A 22763-nucleotide genomic window follows, 5' to 3' on the forward strand; every position below is an offset into this window, starting at 1 on the left:
GTTCCCCAATCGTCGGAAAGACTCTTCAGCCAACAAGACCGTGTTGGAATGAGATGGTACTCTAGAAAACCATACACACTCAATTTGGCAACCTTAATCCAATTTATGGGAGATTCCTCAGAGCGATCTTTTCTGTCGATTATTGTTCTAGACTCTTGTTGTTCTGGTTGAGTTTGGCACTGATCTTTACTCACTGTATCCTGCAGACCCTTCTTTTTGTTTCTACGTTTACGTGGCTTACGCTGTTTGTTATGTTCTCCATAGAATCATAACGTTCAATGTCGAAAGTAGATGATTAAGATAATTGTTTGCAAGGAAAACAACCCCAAGAGTGAACTTCTCTAAAACAAATATAATTCACACACAATCTTCTGTTACAACACATCCATATATATAGATACTTCAAATAACTAATCCTAACCATATACTCTAATCCTAATCAAATAACTAACTAGAAAAATATTTACTATTACAATTGGTAATGTTAATCACATAACACTGTTTGCCCAAGTTTGTTGCTGCTGGTTTTTGTAGTTCTGAATGAGTTTTTCCCATTGCTGTTGAGGTTGTTGTCTCTTGTTGTTCCTAGAAAGTTTGAAGCAAAGTCACTTGAAATTGATGATTGCTCAATTCGCAATTTAAAGATCATGTGTGTGCGAATCTCACAAGGGGGAGTCCTGTCGTTAATAAAAAGATAAATTTGTATTGTTTTTTTTTTCCCTCACCACTAGGCCACGCCTTGTTTTCAGTTGCAAGATTAGGCGCGTCTACCTATATCATCTTAAAAACCGAAGAATAGCAGCTTTCCTTTTAAAACCTCGACGACGACAACAAACAAAAATCACCCAGTGGGTAGTTAAACACTTAAAAACTGTCCGTCGGTCCTTTTATTCACTTTCTGGCTTCTCTTTATAGTGTTTTTATGTTTACGGGATTTTGGATTTTTTAGGTTTTACAGACGGTGCAACTTTCTGCGCACCATTTTAGTTCTAGGGTTCCTTACATTAGTCTTAATACGGTAGAAAATAAAATACGAAATTTCTGTAAATTGGGTTTGTATATTTAGAAGGAGAACAACGAATTGAAGAATAAAAGAGGGGTCGAGATCGTCTTTGCCACTGCTTGTGTGTGCCCTATGTGCCATACCAATAGAAACACGCCACATCATTCCTCTCATTAACCATGACTAACTAAATAGATTTTCTATTTATACAACACTAATCGATTAGGAAAGATAATTAATTAGTTAAAGAAGATATTACAAATCCAAGAAAAAATACCGTGTTTCTATTGGTGTGGCACATAGGACATACCCAAGCAGTGGCACAGACGATCTGGACCCATAAAAGAGAGAGATTTTTTGTTTGGAAAGAAAAATGAAATCCATTCTTAAGAAACCCAAAGTGGAGACAGAAGAGTTGGTTGAGGAAGATAATGGAGGAGCAAAAGATGAAAGAGATGATGAACACGAAGAAGCTTTGGTTGCCCTTATTGAACACAGAACTAAAGAAGTTGAACACTTAAAGAAGAAGATACTTTATTACAAGTCTCAGGTTTTGCTTCTGATTCTTTCGGAGAAAAAGTTGCTCAAGTTTCTTCCCTTTTAGTGTTATTCTTATTCATAATGATTGCTTTGCTAGATCATTTGTTGTAGGTAAAAAAAAAAACCCTATTTTAGTTGGATTTCAGAATGCTCTTTGAAGTTTGAAGTTTCATAGGAAGTTATTGCATTTGATAAAGAGAAATGGTGCTTTTTGGAATCATACACAAACTGGAATACTGAATTAGTACATACTGGGTTGTGTTTCATTAGAAGATAAACAAAGACACCATTTATTACTAATAACATTTTTGGTATTAGCTATACCGTATCATTTGGACTTATTGACAGGTTTGACATGTGCAGTAGTAGTAGTGGTAGTATAGAAAACATCAAATAAGCCAACAGCGGTCTATCTTATCATAGTAAGCAGTAATGGCTGTAATTTCCATGTTAGCAGTCATCATTATCAGCCTTCATTAGTCCTCAGAGAAATTGTGCATTCTGGCATGAAGAACTCTGGACTTTTCCGAGGTTCCGAATTTCAATTTCTCAGTGACGCCTTAGTGAGTATTGTCGTGGTTTTCAAGCGTAAGTTAGAGATAAACAGAATTTGCTTCCAAACTTCTAGCACTCGTACATTAATAGATTGTAAATTAGTGGTACCAAGTAGTTTTATCAATCACATAAGCGGTTTATCTCTTAGATACCAAATTACTCCTAGGATCTTCTTTATATTATGCTTTTGGGTATAGTTTCTTTGCTGCTACAGATAAGTTGTGTTTCTATCTCAATTTTGTGCTATTTGGGGTATTTATCTGATATTCATTCCTGTTCTAGTTTGTTTGTCTTTGTTGGTTAACTCTTTATCTCATTATAAACTTTTGATGGTTTGCAGCTTGAACAAACTGAACAGAAGTTAAATGATTCAAAAGCTACCCTGGCTAAGCTCCGGTCCCGGGATAACTTAGTTAGCTCTAGGAAATTACTGACAAATGGTAATATTAATATGAAGGTGGAGTCTAAAACGTCGACCTCAGCCCATACTGATGAAAGCCATTCACACATTCAGACGCAGTCAAAGCCCCAGCTTATCATTCCTGCTGTCCGTCCCAAAATTGCTCAGCCTGTACAATTCACAGAACCCAACACAAGAGTTTCTGCCCGCTCTGAAAATAGAACTAGTACATCAGTTGCTACAAATTCTAATAGTAACGGGAAAGTAAAAGGAGATACAATTGGTAGGCCATCTTCTGAGCTGGAAGTAGTTGAATCCAAAGGGACAAAAAGGAAATTCGGTAATGTTTGCTCATGTTGTTTAGCTCTGATGCATTTAGCTTCTTCTTTTATGTAAAATTTACAGCCCTTGATATGTGGTGATCTGATGTGTTAATGATATTGCAGAGCAAAAAGAACACGCAGAATTGATCCCCTTGATACAGAGCTCAGAATCTCCATGCCTACTACGTTGTCAATCTGGTTTACACATCTCTAGTCAACATAAAAGAAAATTGAGAAGTCTTGTTTTGAATCCGTTTAATGATCAGCTCTTTGTGACAAGGTACACTGAAGAAGAAGAATGAATATTAAAAAGTGTCGCATGCTTCTTAGAGAAAGTTGTGTTTCTTCGTATTTGTAGACACTCTAAACTTCTCAACTTATAAGTTGGGTATGCTGTAAAAATAGACCCATATTCCTGTCTTTTTACCCATGTGTCCCATGAGTCATATATATTACATGCTGAAACTTATATGCTATATTAAGTTACCCTTGATAATTTGATCGAAAAGTACCTTTTTCTTAGGTGTTCACTTATAAAGAACTTAATTTTCTTTTGCAGTGCTTTGGATGGGGTCGTTAACTTGTGGCAAGTTCAGGGCAAAGGGTACGATTTCAAGCATTTTTCTTTTTCGCTACTTCACTAGTTATTTGCAATATATTATCAAATTTGCTATTATAATAAAAAGGGCGGTATTTAGCAGAAGATTAATAGATGATTGAGCTAATGTTAGTAGACGGAAATCTTGTGTGATGGCAACCTGGTGAACTATTAAATATATGCAAACAATAGTAAAACTTGTTATTTTCCTATCAACTCCGTCTTTTTTTTAATAGTATTTTGGTAAAAATCCTGGCATTGAGCCAAAACCTTCAATGAGACAAAACTAAGGAAAACTGTAGTAGTGTTTAGGTCCTATAAACACCTCAAGAATGTAAAATAGAGAATTAGACGTCATCTGTTGTAAATAAGAACTAGAGCTATCTCAACCTGTTATATGAGTTCAGAGAAATCTCTAGAACAGGAATAAGGAATTATGTTAACAACATACGCGGTAACTTTTCTCCCTGCCAGATCTGTTCGATACTTGCTTTGCAATCAAACTGACTTCTTACAAAATGAATCAGCTCAGAAAGTTCTCATGTTGCTGAGTGAGATGTCGAGTGCTCCACGCAAAAATGTCATCTCGCTTTTTTGGCTTCCTTGTTTGTCTTTCTCTTTGATAGTAAGTAAAAGGAAACTAACAGCATTTTCAACGTGAATAGGATTCTTTAGAGAACAACAGCACGCCCCCATGCTAATGGTGTGATAAGGCTCTAAAAGGATTCAGCGTTTGTGGTCGATATTGATATGTATACGATTATTGCCTTTATCAGTTGAAGGATGAGTTGTAAGAGAATCAAGAATACTTCGCTTGTGCTAATTGAGGGATAGAGCTTTAAGTTTTGCCGCTTCGCTTGAATTGCTTGCTTGTTTGCTTTATGTATACGGTATTGGTACCTCTATGTTTATTTTCAGTGTGATTCTAAGTTTTTTGACTAGTGATGAGTTAGTGGCAATTTTGAATTGCAGGTCCAGTGCATCTTTACTTAGTAGTACAGATTGTATATCTCCTAAGAGGAGATGGCCTGAAGATATAACCTGGCATCCACGAGGAGATAGTCTATTTTCTGTTTATACAGCTGATGGCGGGGATTCTCAGATATCAATCTTAAATCTCAATGCAACTCAAGAGGTAGTGCGATCAAAATTTCAAATTGTGTTAATATAAAATGCTGGCTGAACCTTTTCTTCGGTGATTATAGGATTACCAGGATGCTTAACTAAAAGTTATAGATTGCTAAAATATGTGGGTTTGTATGTGTACATAGAAAAGATTGTTAGTTAAGCTGACTTCGAAAACGTAGAAGATTTAGAAATCTAGATAACAAAATGTGGGTTCATTATGTTGCATGTAATCAGTTCACTTCATTATGATCTTTTGCTTGCCTTCTCTTAGTTTGTGCCAATGGGCATAGTCTGGAGGTTGTTAGTCATGAATATTAACTGTGTCACCTTTTAAATAAGTAGTGAACACAAAGTTCATAGTTGTGCTGGTGCAAAGTCATCTTTGGCCATTGGTACCTAGATGTTAGAGTTCTTCATGTGGATTCCATTTTTACATGATTTATTTGTGTTTATATTAACAGAAAAAAAGAGTCACTTTCTTAGAGGAGAAACCTCACGTCAAGGGCATTATCAACAGTGTCAATTTTATGCCATGGGAAGATGTATGTTTTGCGACTGGTGGGACTGATCATGCTGTGGTGCTTTGGAGAGAAAAAGATGGTGAAAGCTCATGGAAATCGAAGGCGTTGCACAGGAACTTGCATTCCTCTGCTGTGATGGGTGTTGCTGGATTGCAGCACAAGCAAGTAATCTTATCTGCTGGAGCCGACAAGAGAATCATTGGTTTCGATCTGGCGACAGGGAGAACTTACTTTAAGCATCAAATAGAAAATAAATGCATGAGCGTTTTGCCTAATCCTTCTGATTTCAATCTTTTCATGGTACAAACTGGGTAAGTCACAAACTCTAAATTAGCTTCCATTTGAACTAAAATTGATTTAAAAAAAAAAAAAAGTCTATTTAAATGGTATTTCGGTGCCCTGCTATTTCTCTCAATTGAACTTTGATGCCAAAATACCCTCTAGTAGAATTACTGAGGGTGTCTCTTTACAGAGGTTGGGTTTTGAACAACCCCGCACCCCTTTACAGAACGGGTTCTTTAGAAAAGTGGGTGCTACCTCTAGATGATACTAAACATAGAGTTGTTTCCAGCCTTTTGAGTCTTTGTTGGGTTCTACTTTACCCAAGCAGTAGTGAGCCTTCTAAAATCCGCGTAAGCCAGAAACATAGGAGGTAAACTTGATTTCTTAAGTTTGAACTGATTTTCCTGTCTTTGCAGGGCTCCAGGAAAGCAACTTCAACTGTACGATATCAGGTTAAGGCAGACCGAGATTCATGAATTTGGGTGGAAACAAGAAAGCAGTGAATCACAATCAGCTTTGATAAATCAAGCTTGGTCTCCTGACGGTTTATACATAAGTTCTGGTTCAGCAGATCCAATGATTCACGTCTTTGATATCAGGTTTAAAGGTAACAAACCATCACAATCTATCAAAGCTCATCAGAAACGAGTCTTTAAAGCAGTATGGCACAATTCTCATCCTCTTCTCATTTCCATATCTTCGGATCTTAATATTGGATTGCATAAGATTGGATAGAAGTAGCAAGATGTAGCTTTTTTTACACCTCATTTTGTTCCCGGGAAAAAAAAAGGATGGCGAAGAAGAAACACTACTGTGTTTGTTACATAAAATAGAGAGAAAAACCAAACCCAGTATTTATACAACAGTTAACCTGTAACTTAGAAACAGTGGGATTTTGTCCTCTTTTTTTTTTTTGGGCAGTTGTAACTTAGTCGGATTTTGGGGTTTTGCATCCTGTGCATGCATTTATGTCTCTTTCGTATTCACATCAGTTTTCTACTCTCCTTTTTGGCTGGGGACATAAAATGTTGTACGAATCTTGTCAACAAACTTTAGCCATTGGAACCATGGCTCCTTTCTTTCTTTTCATATTTTTCATATTTTTTCCCGTAGAAATCAATTAGTTGATCGGCATTCCTTCCGACTATAGAAGGAAAGACTTGTAAAACACCAATGCTAACATAGGTGTACGGTGGGTTGAGGCACACACACAAGATAAGAGTATGACATGTTACTACCTCTTTGTATGCAAAATTAAGTCAGCGGGCACCCTCAGTTGGAAATGAATTACGAAGAAGGATATTATTGGGACGTCACACTCCAATAGAGGGGTTTCACTTGGATTCTTAATGTCCAAAAAAATGGTTATGGGATATCCTAACACATATACAAAATGTCTAGATTATCCTTTAACTAAAATAAAAACTTAAAAACCGTAAAAGTGATTTTACGTCCAGGTTTGGATTAATTCCAACCATAGAATTTTATTCGCATGTAGTTTTACGTCCAGGTTTGGATTAGTTCCAACGGTAGAAGCTCATTTTACGTCCAGGTTTCTTTTAATTCCAATCGTAGAATCCGATTTTATGTTCAGTTTTCTTTTAATTCCGTAGAAGTGATTTTACGTCCAGGTTTGAATTATTTCCAACCGTAGAAGTGATTTTACGTCCAGGTTTGGATTAATTCCAACCGTAGAATTTTATTTGCATGTAGTTTTACGTCCAGGTTTGAATTAGTTCCAACCGTAGAAGCTCATTTTACGTCCAGGTTCTTTTTAATTCCAACCGTAGAATCTGATTTTATGTCTAGTTTTCTTTTAATTCCAACCGTAGAAATGATTTTACATCCAGGTTTGGATTATTTCCAATCATAGAAGTGATTTTACGTCCAGGTTTGGATTATTTCCAACCGTAGAAGTTTATTTTACGACCAGTTTTTCTTCGCACAAAAACTGTCCCAGAATTCACCAAATATACAACAAAATTCATTAATTTATTTTTTATCTAATTAAATTAAAATTAACTAAATAAGGATTGTTTAGTCATTACAAAATTATTTTAGATAAGGGGTTTTTGATATTACTTATGGGTGACCCGTTTTTGTCCTATTAGGTGTCGCCCCTCTAATGGAATGTGACGCCCCAATAATAGCCTTCATTATAAAGAGGATAACAATTCAAAGATCTAGCGGTTAGAATTGTTTTATTTTATATGAAATTGTATCCTCCCTCAGAAATTCAACATCTAACTAGATGATAATTGAAATAATTAATTTTCTAATTAAATGTTCCTTTTTTTTTGGTTGATTTATGAAAATAATAAGAAAATTGCAAACTTTTGGTGGGCAACCTAGAAACAAGCTGGGCACCAACACCTTTTTGAATAGCAATACCTAATCTATGAAAAATAAAACTACCAAAACCACTACTAGCGTCCTTGCTAACTAACCAATTCTTCAGACGCTTGAAAAAACATAAAGTATCATCCCCAGTTCCCCAAAAGTAGAGAAAGCTAAAACACCCAAACCATAGCCATAATTGAAATCCAATACTTTTTTTGTTTGTTTTGTTTTTTGATAAAACAAGGAACCTTTTTATTAACGGGATTTCAAGGTTACAATGAGTTTAAGATCGAAAATAAGAGAATACAAAGTAACAAGAACATACCGTAAGCTTGGTGAACAAGGCTGGTGGATGAATGTTGTAAGAAGTGACTCAGAAAGAAACAAGGCTGGTGGAGAGGTGAGAAATATGGATTTCCTTAATGATTTCATTGCTGAACAAGAACTCATTGATTTACCATTAAATGGAGGTGCTTACACTTGGAGTAGCAAGCAAAATGATCCTCTCCTTTGCAGACTTGACAAATTTCTTATTTTTTCAAATTTTGATTCCAAGTTCAGCAACGCAACACAAATTGCACCGGTAATAACTTTTTCTGATCATAATGCTTTGTTGTTGGATTTGAATCCTAATGTCAGGCATAACTCCAGTTTCAAGAGTGAAAATCATTGGCTACAACACCCTGATTTTCTTAAGTTGGTGAATGTTTGGTGGAATTCTATGATTTTTGAAGGTACTCCAAGTTATATACTTTTTAGAAAGCTGATGAATTTTAAGTTCTTTATAAAAAGTTGGAGCAGAACAACTTTTGGTAATGTGCAGAAGAAGGAGGATGATTTAAATGAGAAGATAAAAATTCTTAATCTGGCAGAGGAGGACGCTGCTTTATCTGATGTACAACTGGAGGAGAGGGCTAAGTTGTTATCTGATCTCAGTGGTGTCAAAGGGACAAGGGCTAGGGATGCTTTCCAAAGGGATAAAGTTAAGGGCTTCAGAGATGGAGATAAAAATACAAGATATTTTCATCAGATTGCTAATGCAAAAACAAAAGAGGAACTTTATTTCTAAATTGGAAATCGGGGGAGTTGATGTTTTTAATTAAGACACTTTAAAACTGGAAATTCAACAGTATTATCAAAATCTTTTTACAGCTAATGCTCCAGTTACTTCTTCTTTTGAGAATTTGGAGTTTAACATAACAGATTGGATGAGGTGCAACAAGTGTGGTTAGAAAGGCCTTTTGATGAGGATGAGGTAGTAAGTGCTATTAATAAATGTGGTGTCAATAAAGCTCCAGGACCAGATGGATACAATCTGGAATTTTATAAAGCTTGTTGGTCTATTGTGAAGTCTGAAGTTATGAATGCAGTTAAGGAGTTTTGTGATAGAGGAAAGTTGGATTGGAGATTAAACATGTCTTTCTTGAAGCTAATTCCTAAGAAAGAAGATTCTGCAACACCTAAGGACTTTAGGCCTTTAAGTTTAATCAGTAGTTTCTACAAGATTCTTTCCAAGTTACTGGCAGAGAGATTGAAGATTGTGATTCCTGGTTTGATTTCTAATGCTCAAGGATCTTTCATTAAGGACAATCAGATTTTGGATGGTATCTTGATTGCCAATGAATGTGTTGATAGCAGATTAAGACAAAATAAGCCAGGTATTATGTGCAAAATAGACATGGAGAAAGCCTTTGATAATGTCAATTGGAATTCTTTGTTTGCCATTATGAGTAAGAATGGGTTTGGAGAGAAGTGGATTCATTGGATAAAATGGTGTGTGACTGGTGCTCAATTTTCTATTTTAGTTAATGGAGAAGCTACTAATAGAATTCGGACATCTAAAGGAATCGGGCAAGGAGACCCTTTATCTCCTTTTCTTTTTCTTCTTGTAATGGAGGTGCTTTCTATCTTAATCAATGAAGTTGTTGCTCAGGAGAGGCTTGAAGGTTTTCAGATGGTGGAAGGTGGCAATATTGTTTGTCACTTGAAGTTTGTTGATGATACTATCATCTTTCTTAAAGCTATAAAGGAGGAGGTTAGAAAGCTACTCTTAATTTTAATGGTTTTTGAGGTTTTAACAGGTCTAAAACTTAATTTAGAGAAGAGCTCCATAATTAGTGTTGGTGCTGATAATGTAGTTCATGAGTTATCTTTGGAGTTGGGATGTAAGTTAGAGTCCTTGCCAATCACTTATCTGGGCATGCCTATTGGAGCTAATAGAAGAAGTGCAGTAATTTGGAAAGCTGTAATTCAGAAAATGAAGAAAAAGCTTGCGCCATGGAAGAGAAAGTACTTAAACAAAGATGGGAGGATGGTGTTAATTAGGAGAACATTGGAAAGTCTGGCAGTGTATATGATGTCCTTACATTATCTCCCAGTTTCAGTGGAGAAAAGGATGAATACAATTATGAGGAAATTCTTGTGGGGTGAGGATGATGATAACAGAAAAATGAGCTGGGTTAACTGGAAAATTTGCACTCCAAAGAAGAAAGGTGGCTTGGGAATCAGGAGTTTAAGAATAGTTAATAGAGCTTTGAGAGCCAAATGGCATGGACGATACCGTAATGATTGCATGATGGAGACGTTTAATGTGTGAGAAGAACAAAGCGACGGAGGAAGATTTATTGCCTGCTTAAGTTAGTGAATCCATCGGGAGGAGCTTGTGGTTTGATATTTTGAAGGCTAACGTAGACTTCTTTGATGTTGTATCTGTCTAGGTGAAGAATGGAAACTCGTTGAAGTTTTGGCATGATTGGTGGCTTGAGAAGAAATCTCTAAAAGAGAAGTACCCAAGACTATACAGATTGAGCAGACAAAAGAACTTCTCAGTTTCAGAGATGTTTGACGATGGTTGGAATTTCATATTTACTAGGGAGCTTGATCCAACAGAACGAATTGATTTCTTGGAGATTATGTTTGATATCAGAAACATTTAATTGGTGGCTGAAGAAGAGGATGTGATTCTAGGTGATTGTTCTGTTAAAGCTTTCTACAATGCATTATCGGAATCTGATCCAGATTGGGATTACACTTCTATACCGTTGAGTAAGTTTGCTCCTCCTAAAAATATCTTTCTTTTTTGGGCGGAAATGCATGACTGAGTTCCAACAAGAAGTATGCTTCAAGATAGAGGAGTGGTGGTTAATTCTGTTATGTGTCTATACTGTAACTCAAATTTGGAGACGATGGACTATCTTTTTCTTAACTGTGATTGGGGTAAACAACTGTGGGATTATTTTATTTCGTCTCTGCAAGTGTTATGGGTCATGCCAGGAAGCTTCAAAGACCTTATGATGGGATGGAGGATTAATCGTGTTTCGAAGAAAAAACAGGTGGTATGGAAGTTACTTCCATATGCCATTTGCTGGGAATTATGGATGGAACGAAATAGGAGGGTGCATGGAGGTAGGGATAGAGTTAAAGATGAATTTATTCACTCCATCAAGCTAGACATTCATCTATGGAGTTTATCAACAGATATCTTCAAGAATGAAACTATGGATCAAATAATCCATCATTGGGAGGATATAGTGAACCTGTAATTCACTCTTAGTTTTTCTTTGAGTTGGTCTTTTGACCTTTTTAAATACCTTGTACAGATTTTTTTTCTCTTAATATATCCTTCCTTTTCAAAAAAAAAAGAACATACTGTAAGAGTACAATACCGGGAAATCCGACAAGAGAAAGAGAAGGATTACCGGAGTAAGACGAATACAAGTATGAATAAGATCCGATTAAATCGAAAGACGGATGGTTTTTCTCGGAATTAAATTCCAACAATTTAGTTTGTTTTTCTTCTTTAGAAAGAAATGCTCCCAAAGTAGGAGTGATTTGCTCAAATCTCTTGTAAATAGTGATGAAGCTTCCGTCGTCAAAAAGACCACCGATGAAGATTTCGTCGCCAGATAAGTTGATGATGAAGATTCCGATGAATAATTCGTCTCCAGAGACAACAAATATGGAGATTTCGTCGTTGGAGAGCATCACTATTGATCTTAGAACCCAACCCAATAACCCAAAATCGCATTAAAGCGAAGATAAACCTCAAAAGAGTAGATAAAACCACCAAAACGGTAGATAAGTATAAAACATAATAAAAACTAAATTAATCTATTAACTAACCTAGAAAGCAAGGAATAATGAAGAAATATGCTCAGATCTAGTCCATTTGGATTAGATCTGAGCAGAGAAGGGTTGTTTTTGATGGTTTTGTTGGAGAAGAAGAAGGAGTGAGAGAGATAGAGAGAGGATAAAGAGGAGAGATAGGAGAGAGGTGTTGTTTTTCTTGAAATACAATATTTGATTCTCATTCATTCTGGCCCTACCAAAATCTGACATGGATAATATAACTCAGTGGTTCTATATGAACCGCCACTTAAACTAGGTAAAAACCTTATACACACACAAATGAGTGGCCCCACCCTCGAGAGAAATCAGGGGGTCCCATTTTAGTGTGTGAATGTGAGTATACGGTTTTCCCATTGTTCAATTTGACGGTCCATACAGAATTTTTGAATATAACTAGAGAGTATTTTTTTTTCACAAAATACAACTCTCTCATTAATTATGGATTCATAAAATTAATTTTAATACTTCATTAAACCTCATTTACATCTCCCACTTAACTCATTTTCCCATAACCCAACTTGCACTTTATGTAACTAACGACCCCGACCAAAGACAAACTACAACAGCCTCGAAATTTCAGAACTGCTAGCTTTGTTTTTTACAACCCTTCTTTTTGAACATGAGTAATTTCATGTCTGTTACTGTTCTCCTTGAAGAATCAAATAAACGATCACCGTAAACAGGTTTCGCAACTCTCCCATCATCACTGTTTTTAATCTCCGTGAAATCATCATGGTTATTAATTTAGGTTTTTAATCTCTCACAGATTTAGGTTATGCAACTTCGGATTCTGCATGTGATGATTACCAATTTTGTACACTGCTTTTTGAAGTAAGCCTAAGTGCTTTTAAGTTGCTTTTGTGTTTATTGTAATCAAAATCAAATTTAAGATTAACCCTAAATCTTAATCTAAAATAAGGGAAAGAATCAAATCCTTAAGGTTATTAAGTTTAGATCTTGATCTGTCACAGATTTTGGGTTCAAAAATTTAAATTCTGATCAAGCTGAATTTTCTACGCATTTTTTTCTTCTTTTGGGTGAATTTTGGGGTGTAATTCAGAAAGAGTAAAAGGAAGATAAGCTTCACCTGACAATATTGAATTTTGAAATAATTCAGGATTCTCAAATACTGACAATAGTTGAATATGTAGCCTTTCATTCTTTTTGAATTCTCCTTTTAGTCTGGATTTTTGGTGAATTTTGGACTGTAATTCAGTACAAGGGTTTCTAGAAGTGTTTGATAATTGACAGTGATGAGTCTTACTCAAATATCGTTGTTAAGTTATCAAACCACAGGTTGGAAAACCTATTTATTGCAGCACATCGACCTCCTGTAAGTGGTGGAAGCTGAAGGAAGTGGAAGAATGAGGAAGTGGGAAAACGTGCAGAAACCACTTCCACTTTGTTAGAGCACTGCTCGGTCGAACTCGCAAGCATTGCTATCTCAAGCTTCTTTATTAATGTTAGTGATTAGAACTATAAGTCTTGATTTCTAGTCTACTTATAGTGATGTCTCGGACTAGGATAGATTGTGCAGTTGAGCATTAGACTTCACGATGTTCATCAATTGAAGACGAAGAACTACTAAGGAGATCTTGTGTAACTTCATCAACAAAAGGTATGTGGTGACTGAAACTCATCTATCACTTGGAAAGTCTATTTCTACTCATCTCCTATATTGAGACATAAGTCGTATTACGATGTAGTTTTCTACTATACACATTTGAGATTTCGAGCTGAGTTTATCTCTCTTATATATTTCTCAAAATATGTTGGTAAGCTTTCGCTTCAACCAAGTTCATCTTATATTCTTGACGAAAGTCAAAAGATGATCATGTGAAAATCGTCGAGTAACATCTTACATGGTTTGTGTGATACAATCATTTGTTGTAGACTTGAAATGTTTCGTTATGATTATTTCAATAACATGGAAATTGCTTTGATGCTAATATTGTGTGAAAAAGGTTATTGCCATCCTCTAAGAACGTTTCAATGATTGAAATAGAGTTTAGAATACTTAACCATCATTGGATTATGAACATAGTGTGCTTTCTTGCATGTATGTGATCCATGACCGGAACTAAAGTGTGCATACCCGTATGCGTACTTGTAGTTGTGAAATTCCGTGTACAGAGTACACATACCAGTACGCGTACTTGCGTAAGGTATAGGTCCGGGGATTTCTGCTGGGTTTTGGAAGTGTACTAAGTATGCGTACCCAAATTCGCATACTGGCGAACCCAAACTCAGACCGGCTACTTAAGTATGCGTAACTGTTTGCATACTTGAGTGGTTGAAGTTCTAGAATCGGTTGTGACATGAACTAATATATTTATGTTAAGGAATGCATTCTTTGCAAACCGTGTCTATAATATTCATGAATTGATTCGAGTGAATCAAACCGATTTTTCTTCAATTGTGTTCTTGTACGCTTCTATGAGAATATAGCAATTGAACAACTCTTTAACTAGTTTCATTTGAGTCATTTGAACTAGTTGTGGTTAAAATGAATAAGGTTGATATGAGAGTGTTCATATAGCTAACCTAGCCAACATGGTGCACACGTTTAGGTACGGTTACTTAAACCTAAATGAAGGTACCTTTCATTTGTGTATAACAAGATAAGTTTGATCTAACGGTTGAAAGATATTAGCTTGAATCTATTCAGGTTTTCATCTAACGGTGAATATTGAATGCTTTGTTACTAAGGTAACTTAGATTGCAAACCCTGATTTGAAAACTATATAAAGGAGACTCTATCAACTGAGAAACTTAATCCCTACACCTCCTGTGTGATACTAGTTGTATAATCTAGAGTCGATTCTCCTTTAACCTTAGGTTTTTCACAAAACCCTGTAGGTTAACGACTTGAAGACTTCATTGGGATTGTGAAGCCAGGCCCAACTATTTTCTTTGTAGTTGCATGTTCTGATCTTACTTCTTCTATCGTGATTGAGTATTATCTTTGCTAAGATTTGCTTGAGATTTATTTCTGATAGATAAGATTAAAACTAGTCACAAACATCTTCGTCTCATCGTTTGTAATTCCACAATATCTTGTTTCGCTACCATACGATTAAGATTATTGTGAGATGATGGATAATACTAGGCTGTTCTTCGGGAATATAAGTCCGGATTATCAATTGATTCATGTGTACCTTGATTTATCAAAAGATGAAACAAAACTCGTAAAGTATTTCTGTGGGAGACAGATTTATCTATTCCAATAGGCTTTTCTGTGTGAGACAGATTTGTTTACCAAGTCTTAGACTTTGGGTCGTAGAAACTCCTGGTTGTGGGTGAGATCAGCTAAGGGAATCAAGTGCGTAGTATCCTACTGGGATCAAAGATGTAAGAAGCGCAATTGTACCTTGAATCAGTGTGAGATTGATTAGGGTTCAACTACAGTCCAGTCCAAAGTTCATTGGTAGCAGGCTAGTATATGTACTGGCTTGATACAGTGTGGTGTTCAAAGCTGGACTAGGTCCCGGGGTTTTTCTGCATTTGCGGTTTTCCTCGTTAACAAAATTCTGGTATCTGTGTTATTTCTTTTCCGCATTATATTTTATTATATAATTGAAATATCACAGGTTGTGCGTTGAATCGATCAATTGGTAAATCCAACCTTTGGTTGTTGATTGAAATTGATTGATCCTTGAACATTGCTCTTTGGTACCGTTCAAGTCACTTCTCTTATATTCAATCGGGCTCGCAAATTCTTATTTGCTGATTGCGGATTGCGGATTGAATTGAGAGATAGAGATATAAAACTCTTTGATATACTTTTCTCTAGATTGAGTCTGACTGTTTAGTTGATTCTCTAGAAAGTATATTGGAGTTTTTCTATTCAGATTTCTAAACAAAATATTGGGTGTGGTTGTTAGACCCCCGCTTTTTCACACCTTGCGTGGAAGACTTGGTTGATTGACCATCCATTATTCCATTTACTTCTTCAACTGCCAGCACGACTTACCACATTTCTCATCGTGGATGTATTGCATATTGCACAAACTGTAGGCCCCCGGACCAAAACCCTGGTGATATCCCCTGTGCGACATGAATTAATGTCTCGTGTAAATCTTTGACCTAAGGCTATGAGTCTTAATCGATGAACTTGATAGTTCTTAGTTCAAGGTCATGATGGATGAAGCATGAAGTGCTGGAACAACAACATGCTCTGTGAACCATGGACGTTGAATTAGTTCAATGACGACCGTGACATATCATTATGCTAGATGATGTAGTATGATAGTTAAATGACTTGGATTAATGAACATATGTTAATGAGATTGCTGGATCGATCATAAACCATTATGTTGGTACGTTGAGCTCTTGTAAGGAAGTCGTATAAAAATAATCATTGTTGGATTATCATAAAAGTTTCATCTCGATCCATGTGTCATAAGTCAGTCGAATGACAAGGAGAGAATATAATATTAAAATAATGGTCGACTGACGAACCAAATGTTGGTTGATGAACCAATTAAATATTGATAGTTGGATCAGTGTGAAATTCTCGAATGTTGATAGTTGAATCAACATGAGAAATATTGCTTCGCATAAGAATTAATAGTTAAATTATAAATACTAATAAAATATTGGTAGCCGACCGAATGTTAAGTTATTAATTAAAATGTTGGTTGCTCGATCAACATAAAATTATTGGTGTTTGAACCTCTAGAATTATGCTCTGCATAGCATTAGGTTCAAAACCCTAATTTTGATCAATGGATGATTAGCTAGAATCAACGAATGGATGAGACAGGTACCAGCTACATGAGGTGATGCGACCATGTAGTGTTTAGGTGCTCTATTGATCATCCACCGAAGTCTTTTGCAGAGCGGTTGGTGAAAGGATGATTAAATGTTGTTTAATCATTATTAAAATAGCACTTGACTGAGCAATATGTAGTAAAACCTAATTATGGAGAGAGGAGGGAATGGACAAAGGGGTGTTGAACCATCCCTTGGTGGTCGTTGGACCATCTGATGGTGAATGAAATGGACCATCTCCCCAGTTGCTGGAGAGAGTTTGAACCAAATATGAACCATAGATGATTAATTAGGTCATTAATCACTGAAATAGTAGGGACCGGGTTCTGCAAGCCAATGGCACGACCATGCATGACCGTTCATGGTGGCATGCTCGTGCTACTATGTTAGTCTTGAGAATTTCGGTATTTTCTGATGGTCCATCGAGCATTATTTGGTCCTTTTATGAAGAACCTGAGTTTAACTGAAACTCTTAATTTTTGTTGAAATACCAGTCATTCAAAATATTAAAATAATAATATTTTAATATTTCTCATGGTAAAAAGACATGATGGTTGCGGGACCACTTGCTTTGCTAACCGTATAGTCCACGGAGCAATATTTGAGAATATATGGAAGTAGGGAGTTCTGATAGAAAGAGAAAATCCTTGAAAGAGGAAACCCTAAACTCGGCCCTCGACAGTTTAGGTGTGTGCTTAGTTACCGCCTTGGAATCCCCCTATTTGCTGAAGGTAGTCAGTGCACTAGTTGTAAGAGGGAGATGGACATATACGGAGACCATGCATTACATTGCGCTAGCGAAGTGGGGATTAAATTTCGTCACGATCTTGTACGTGACGTCTACATAGATATATTTTTCAGGGAAGGAGTTGCGGCTAGGAAGGAAGCTCCTTTGGGTCTCTACTCCAACGATAATACTAAATTATTTCCTGCTGACTTGCTAGTGTATAATTGGGAGAATGGTAAGGATACATGCCTAGATATCACCGGTGTCTCGCATTTCACGAGTGATATCCGCTATTTCACACCAGGCCAAGCCATTTCTAAAGCTGTCCTTCGCAAGCACAACAAGTACCTGGCCACATGCGAGACTCATGGATATGGTTTGGGCATCCTCGCATTCACTACTTTAGGTGAACTTGGCGAGGACACTGTCACTTTCTTGAAGATATTGAAGAACTGCCTGGCTAACAACAATGCAACCTGTGACATTGGAAACTTTTTGTTTTATAGAATATGTATTTCAATTCAAAAGGACGTTGGTTCCCAGCTGGTAGTTAGACTACCAGCAAACTCTGTATAATTGTTTCATGTATTGTACTTTATTAGCATATTAGTAAATGTAATAATAAATATTTAATAGTAAAAAAAATTAATTATTTTTAAACCCAATAAAAATGAATAAGACTATTTTGAGAGATATTATAATGATATAAAAAGTTAAGAAAAAAGGAGTGAGAGACCGGCCAAAGCCAGCGCAGCGCTAGCCGTGTGGGTCCCACTCCATAGTTTCCTATTTTTTTATTGTTTTATTGATATTTTCTCTCTCTTCATTTTCTTTCTTTGATGAAACTTCCATATCCTTGTTCTTCCATGTTTTTGGATGCTCCTTTGAGCATGATTACTAAATACACCCGTGCCTTTTACTCGGGGCTTACTCAGGGGTACCCCATATGCCCGAAAGGTAAATATTCATTACCGCTCCATGGAATTTAACTGAGAAAAGCTGTGGATCCCGGGTAAGTGAACATTAGGGTTTAATTAGTCTTTTTTTTTATAGAAATTCAACCGATGAATACTGTAACTAGAATTAATTAGTCGCTCTATACTAGCATGCAATATTCTAGGAGCATTTAATTGATTCAGATATGACGTGATCAACATCATATTTATTCTGAATCTGGGCCTGACACCATAGATGAATTTTGAATTCAAAAGAGACGATGAGTCTTTCAGTTTAATGATGAAATATATGGAACATTAAAAGATTCAGCTTCAAAACCCTAATATCACCGACATATATTATTACTTTCATGAGATTGCAAGACTGCAACTCACTTCTCTTGTGGAAGGTAAAGACACAAATTTCTTATGATTCCGATACTGATCAGAGATGCATAATTTCCAAAGTGATTTTACGACTATAACCTTCATCGAAAATCCACCACCAACAAAAGGTTTCTTTCCTTTCGCTACACATCCTTTTTTATGGTGTGGCTCTGCTCATTTCTCGGCTCGTCCTGGTACTTCCTTCGAGAGGCTACTGGTGGTTGGACTAACTCTGAAACCTTACTTATCTCCTAAACGTTGAAATCCTCAACGCCTTCTTGCATCTCTTCCAAAGCGATGTAATGTTCCTGCATCTTCCGGATATCCTGTGGAGTCTTTGGCTTTTCAGTATACATCGCTACCCAGATCGGGTGCTTCTTCTTGAGTTAATTCTTGAACCCGAAGATTTGTTGCTCTACTGATACTTGACTAATTTTCGCGCAAAGCTTCCTCCATATCTGTCAGTGTTGATGGTGGTTTTTATCTTAGGGTTAAAATCGTAAAACCTTGCATCTGATGTGACGTCACTCTCTAAGGAAGCAGAGTCATGAGTGCCAACCTCTTCACTGGCATATTTATTGAGCCGTTCAATATATTTACATGAAATTTATCCAAACTGGCGCATGTAGCAACAATCCCAGGCATTCTGTAAATTTTGGCACCTTGCCTACACTCAATTAAATAAGTTTCTTTGAATGCTTTCCGTGCTATGTTCCCCAGCTGAACCCTTAAATGTTGATATGGCATGACGATTTGTGTTCACTCGCAGCAGAGTAACACGAATTTCCAAGTATCAAGGATAAGGTCTTTGCATAACGTATTCAATCAGAAAGCATGCTGCTCTCTGGTAACGAACTTAAAAGAACTCTGTGTCAACACATAGAATTTAATCAATTATCCTGTCTAATTCGCAAAAATTAGGGTTTTGCGCCTTGCGCAGTATATCAGACCTTGCTTGTCTAAATTAAGCCTAGGAAAACTAGGTAATTAATTCGCCATGGATTAACAGATGCAAAATCTTGCCCAGAATCAGAAAACAAGGAGCCACGGGATAGGAGCAGCAAAAAAGAGAGGTGTGGCCATGCCTTAGGAAAATCGACGCCATTTGCCATTGGTCACGCCCCATCATAAACCGGACCTATTTACCTCGACCAATCAGGTTGCCTTAAACTTGCCACACACACATAAGTTGTGGATGGGCCCATACTTGCCGGACCTATTTCCCATCGAGCAATCAGGTCACACTAAACCTGCCATGCGCACCAAAAGGGTGGCCACGCCCATGCTTGGCCGGCTCCCTTCTTTCGTTGACCAATCAGGTTGCTCTAAACCTGCCACATCTTTAAAAAAAAGGTGGAAATTGTGTCAAGAGGTACCAAGTAGGCTTCCCAAAACCACGCCAACATGCAAACGGCATGCCAAAAACAAACATGCCAGGCGCACATGCCAAACACGCATGCCAGGCGCACATGCCGGGCGCACATGCCAAATGACATGCCAAAAGCATGTCAATCGCACATGCCAAACATGCCACATACCGCATGATACATGTCATATATGCTAATTAGGGTTTCGACACGCCGAACCCTAATTTAGGCAAAGTTTCCGCGCCAACCGAGCCAAACAATATTCCACAGAACATGGGGATCAATGTGGCCGTTAAAGCTGATGTTGACACACTACATTTGGGTCCAACACCAACGTGCCCAAAATTTCGGTGTCCATGGCTACGTCAGGCGCCACTTGCACCATCGTGCCACTGGCATGCACAAACTATGCTAGCCATACCGCAACTCAACTGGCATGCACAAACTATGCCAGCCATGTCACAATGCCACTGGCATGCACTAAAGGCGCCACTATTCCACTGTCAAGCGCCAACGGAAGGTAGCCATAATCAACGGCTACCCTTCCCCATGAGATGCAATCTCATCCATCCAAGTTTTCCACCAAATTGAAAGACTTGTGGAAACTTTTAGGAGACCAGCCTCCTAAAACCAGTGGCCACGGCTACAGCGCCACTTACACCATCATGCAGCTGGCATGCACAAATTATGCCAGCCATTCCACCGTGCCACTGGCGTACACGAGCCATACCAAGCCGTGCCGCATTTCCACTGGCATACACCAAGGCGCCACTGTGCCATTGTCAGGCGCCAATGGAAGGTATACATAATCAACGGATACCCTTCCCCATGAGATGCAATCTCAGACATCCAATTTTTCCACCAAACTGAAAGACTTGTGCCAACTTTTAGGCGACCAGCCGAGTCTACTAGCATCATATGCTATTTACCTGCGGCAAGCCTCTTGATCCTAACTTGACACACGTAGCAAAGTGCTACATGTTTTCCACGAAAACACTCGACACATCAAACATGTCACAAACTGGGGGATACTCATCAGGGTATTGGTCTGGCGTTGTACGGCGTGCGGCGTGCAATACGCCAGTTACAAGAAAGTATCATGAAGAAGGGCTGTTAGTAATGGCAAGAAGTAATGGTGTAAACGTTTCCTTCATCATGGAAGCATAAATTCTAACGTTACACGTTACTCCACTCTTCCACCACTCAATCGTTTCCACTTCCTACGAGACCAGGGTACATTTTACTATGACTTATATAAATAGGTTTCACCTATTTCCACCAAACAACAAGTTTTGGTCAGGAGAGCAACACAATATCTATAAATCACCTGGTAGCTTTTTCATTCAGCTAGCCAGTTCTACTTTCTGATACAAATTGTAAACAACCACACCTTCAGAATCAACTATTCTGGTCTCAACACTTTCTTCGCTTCCCTTGCTAAGATCAACCCTTCTCGTTCACTTTGTGACCGAAGCAAGCCTGAAACGACCATTTCTTGGTTTAGGCCATGGTTGTACAGATTGATCTCTCGAATCAAAAGTACTCCCATGCAGTACATTGTTTAGGGTCTAGACTCGTTTCTCATCCACACACACGAATTTATCAAAAGCAGCAGAAACCGTTTTCACCCACAAACAGTCAGTTAAAGACCTGAGATGTTCTTTAAACTTCCTTTCCATAGTGAATATCTTGCTGACTCTGGGCCGCACAATACTATTATAAATGTAGGTTTCTAGAAACATTTCGACCAATGTCGTATAGCTCATGTAGTGTTAAATAAACGATGGATACAGGTTGAGTAATCCCAAGCCGCAATTCACTAGAGAAGGTACATAACAAAGCACTAAATCATCTTGTATGGCATCGACACAAGGAAAGAGATATCTACCAAAACACATGTGAGGCAAGCACGTGTAAAGAAGGATCTCGGATATGATGGAGAGATACCCTTCAGGAATCGGGGTGATAAGTACACTGACAAAGCACGTGGGTAGAACAGAAGAATATGGTCAAAGTGGGGCCCAGGGAACAAAGGTACCAGTTCGGGTCGAGAGAGAAGGCGACGTCGGGTCGAAGAATAGTAGAACACCAACATCGGGAATAAGCATATCGAGAACTACATTTCTTGGGGTTATATGTAGGTCGGGTAACAGATATCGGAAGGAACATTATTCAACCGATAGGAGCATCAAGCAAGATGAACTGTGGCTCACATTGTAACTTCGTTGTATGAGCGTGTTAGCCTATAAATACAGATCCTTGTCAAGAGAGAAAGGTAAGCAATATGCAAGTGAGTGAGAGAGAATCATAGAGTATTGGAGAGAGAATCATAGAGTATTCTGCAAAGAATCATATCTTGTATTATTGTGTGAAGTAATAAGATCATCCTTTCGCCCCTGTGGACGTAGGTAATCATGCCGAACCATGTATATCTTGTGTTCTTGTGAATCTCTTATTTGTTTATGTTTGTTAGGATTTCATGTGGATTGTTGGATGTAGTGGTAGAGTTTTCTACACTTACATTATGGCGCCGACTAAGGGGACGATTAACATCTTTAGATACCTTGAAAAAAAGCCACTAAAAGAGAGATTCAAAAGCTCCTAAACCATCTATGATGTTAGTCGAAGTTAAGAGAAAAACTATTGTGGTTAGATGTATAAGTTGGTAGATAAATCGAGTGTTTCTAACGATGGATTCGTAGAACTTAAGGGTTTGTCTTCTTATTTTTGATAAATGATGGTTTCTTTTCTTTTTA

At 37.5% G+C, this 22763-nt stretch overlaps 1 protein-coding gene across 1 annotated transcript; it reads left to right on the forward strand.

Moving 5' to 3' along the window:
• Positions 1-1359: 1359 nt before the first annotated feature.
• On the forward strand, positions 1360-6433 carry LOC113320161 (U5 small nuclear ribonucleoprotein 40 kDa protein-like). The gene is made up of 7 exons (XM_026568097.1): positions 1360-1553; positions 2439-2838; positions 2945-3101; positions 3381-3425; positions 4392-4554; positions 5009-5379; positions 5767-6433. The coding sequence occupies exons 1-7, from the start codon at positions 1377-1379 to the stop codon at positions 6083-6085; spliced, it is 1632 nt and encodes a 543-aa protein (XP_026423882.1). The 5' UTR covers positions 1360-1376; the 3' UTR covers positions 6086-6433.
• Positions 6434-22763: the final 16330 nt, after the last annotated feature.

This window comes from Papaver somniferum, chromosome 11 (assembly GCF_003573695.1).
Source record: "Papaver somniferum cultivar HN1 chromosome 11, ASM357369v1, whole genome shotgun sequence".
NCBI classification, from domain to species: domain Eukaryota; kingdom Viridiplantae; phylum Streptophyta; class Magnoliopsida; order Ranunculales; family Papaveraceae; genus Papaver; species Papaver somniferum.

What these genes read in the sequence shown, in the direction of transcription:
- LOC113320161 (XM_026568097.1), top strand. Translation starts at nt 1,377, where the DNA reads ATGAAATCCATTCTTAAGAAACCCAAAGTGGAGACAGAAGAGTTGGTT. An exon ending in GATCAGCTCTTTGTGACAAG is followed by an intron (nt 3,102 to 3,380) that starts GTACACTGAAGA and finishes TTTCTTTTGCAG; the next exon opens with TGCTTTGGATGGGGTCGTTA. An exon ending in TGGCAAGTTCAGGGCAAAGG is followed by an intron (nt 3,426 to 4,391) that starts GTACGATTTCAA and finishes TTTGAATTGCAG; the next exon opens with GTCCAGTGCATCTTTACTTA.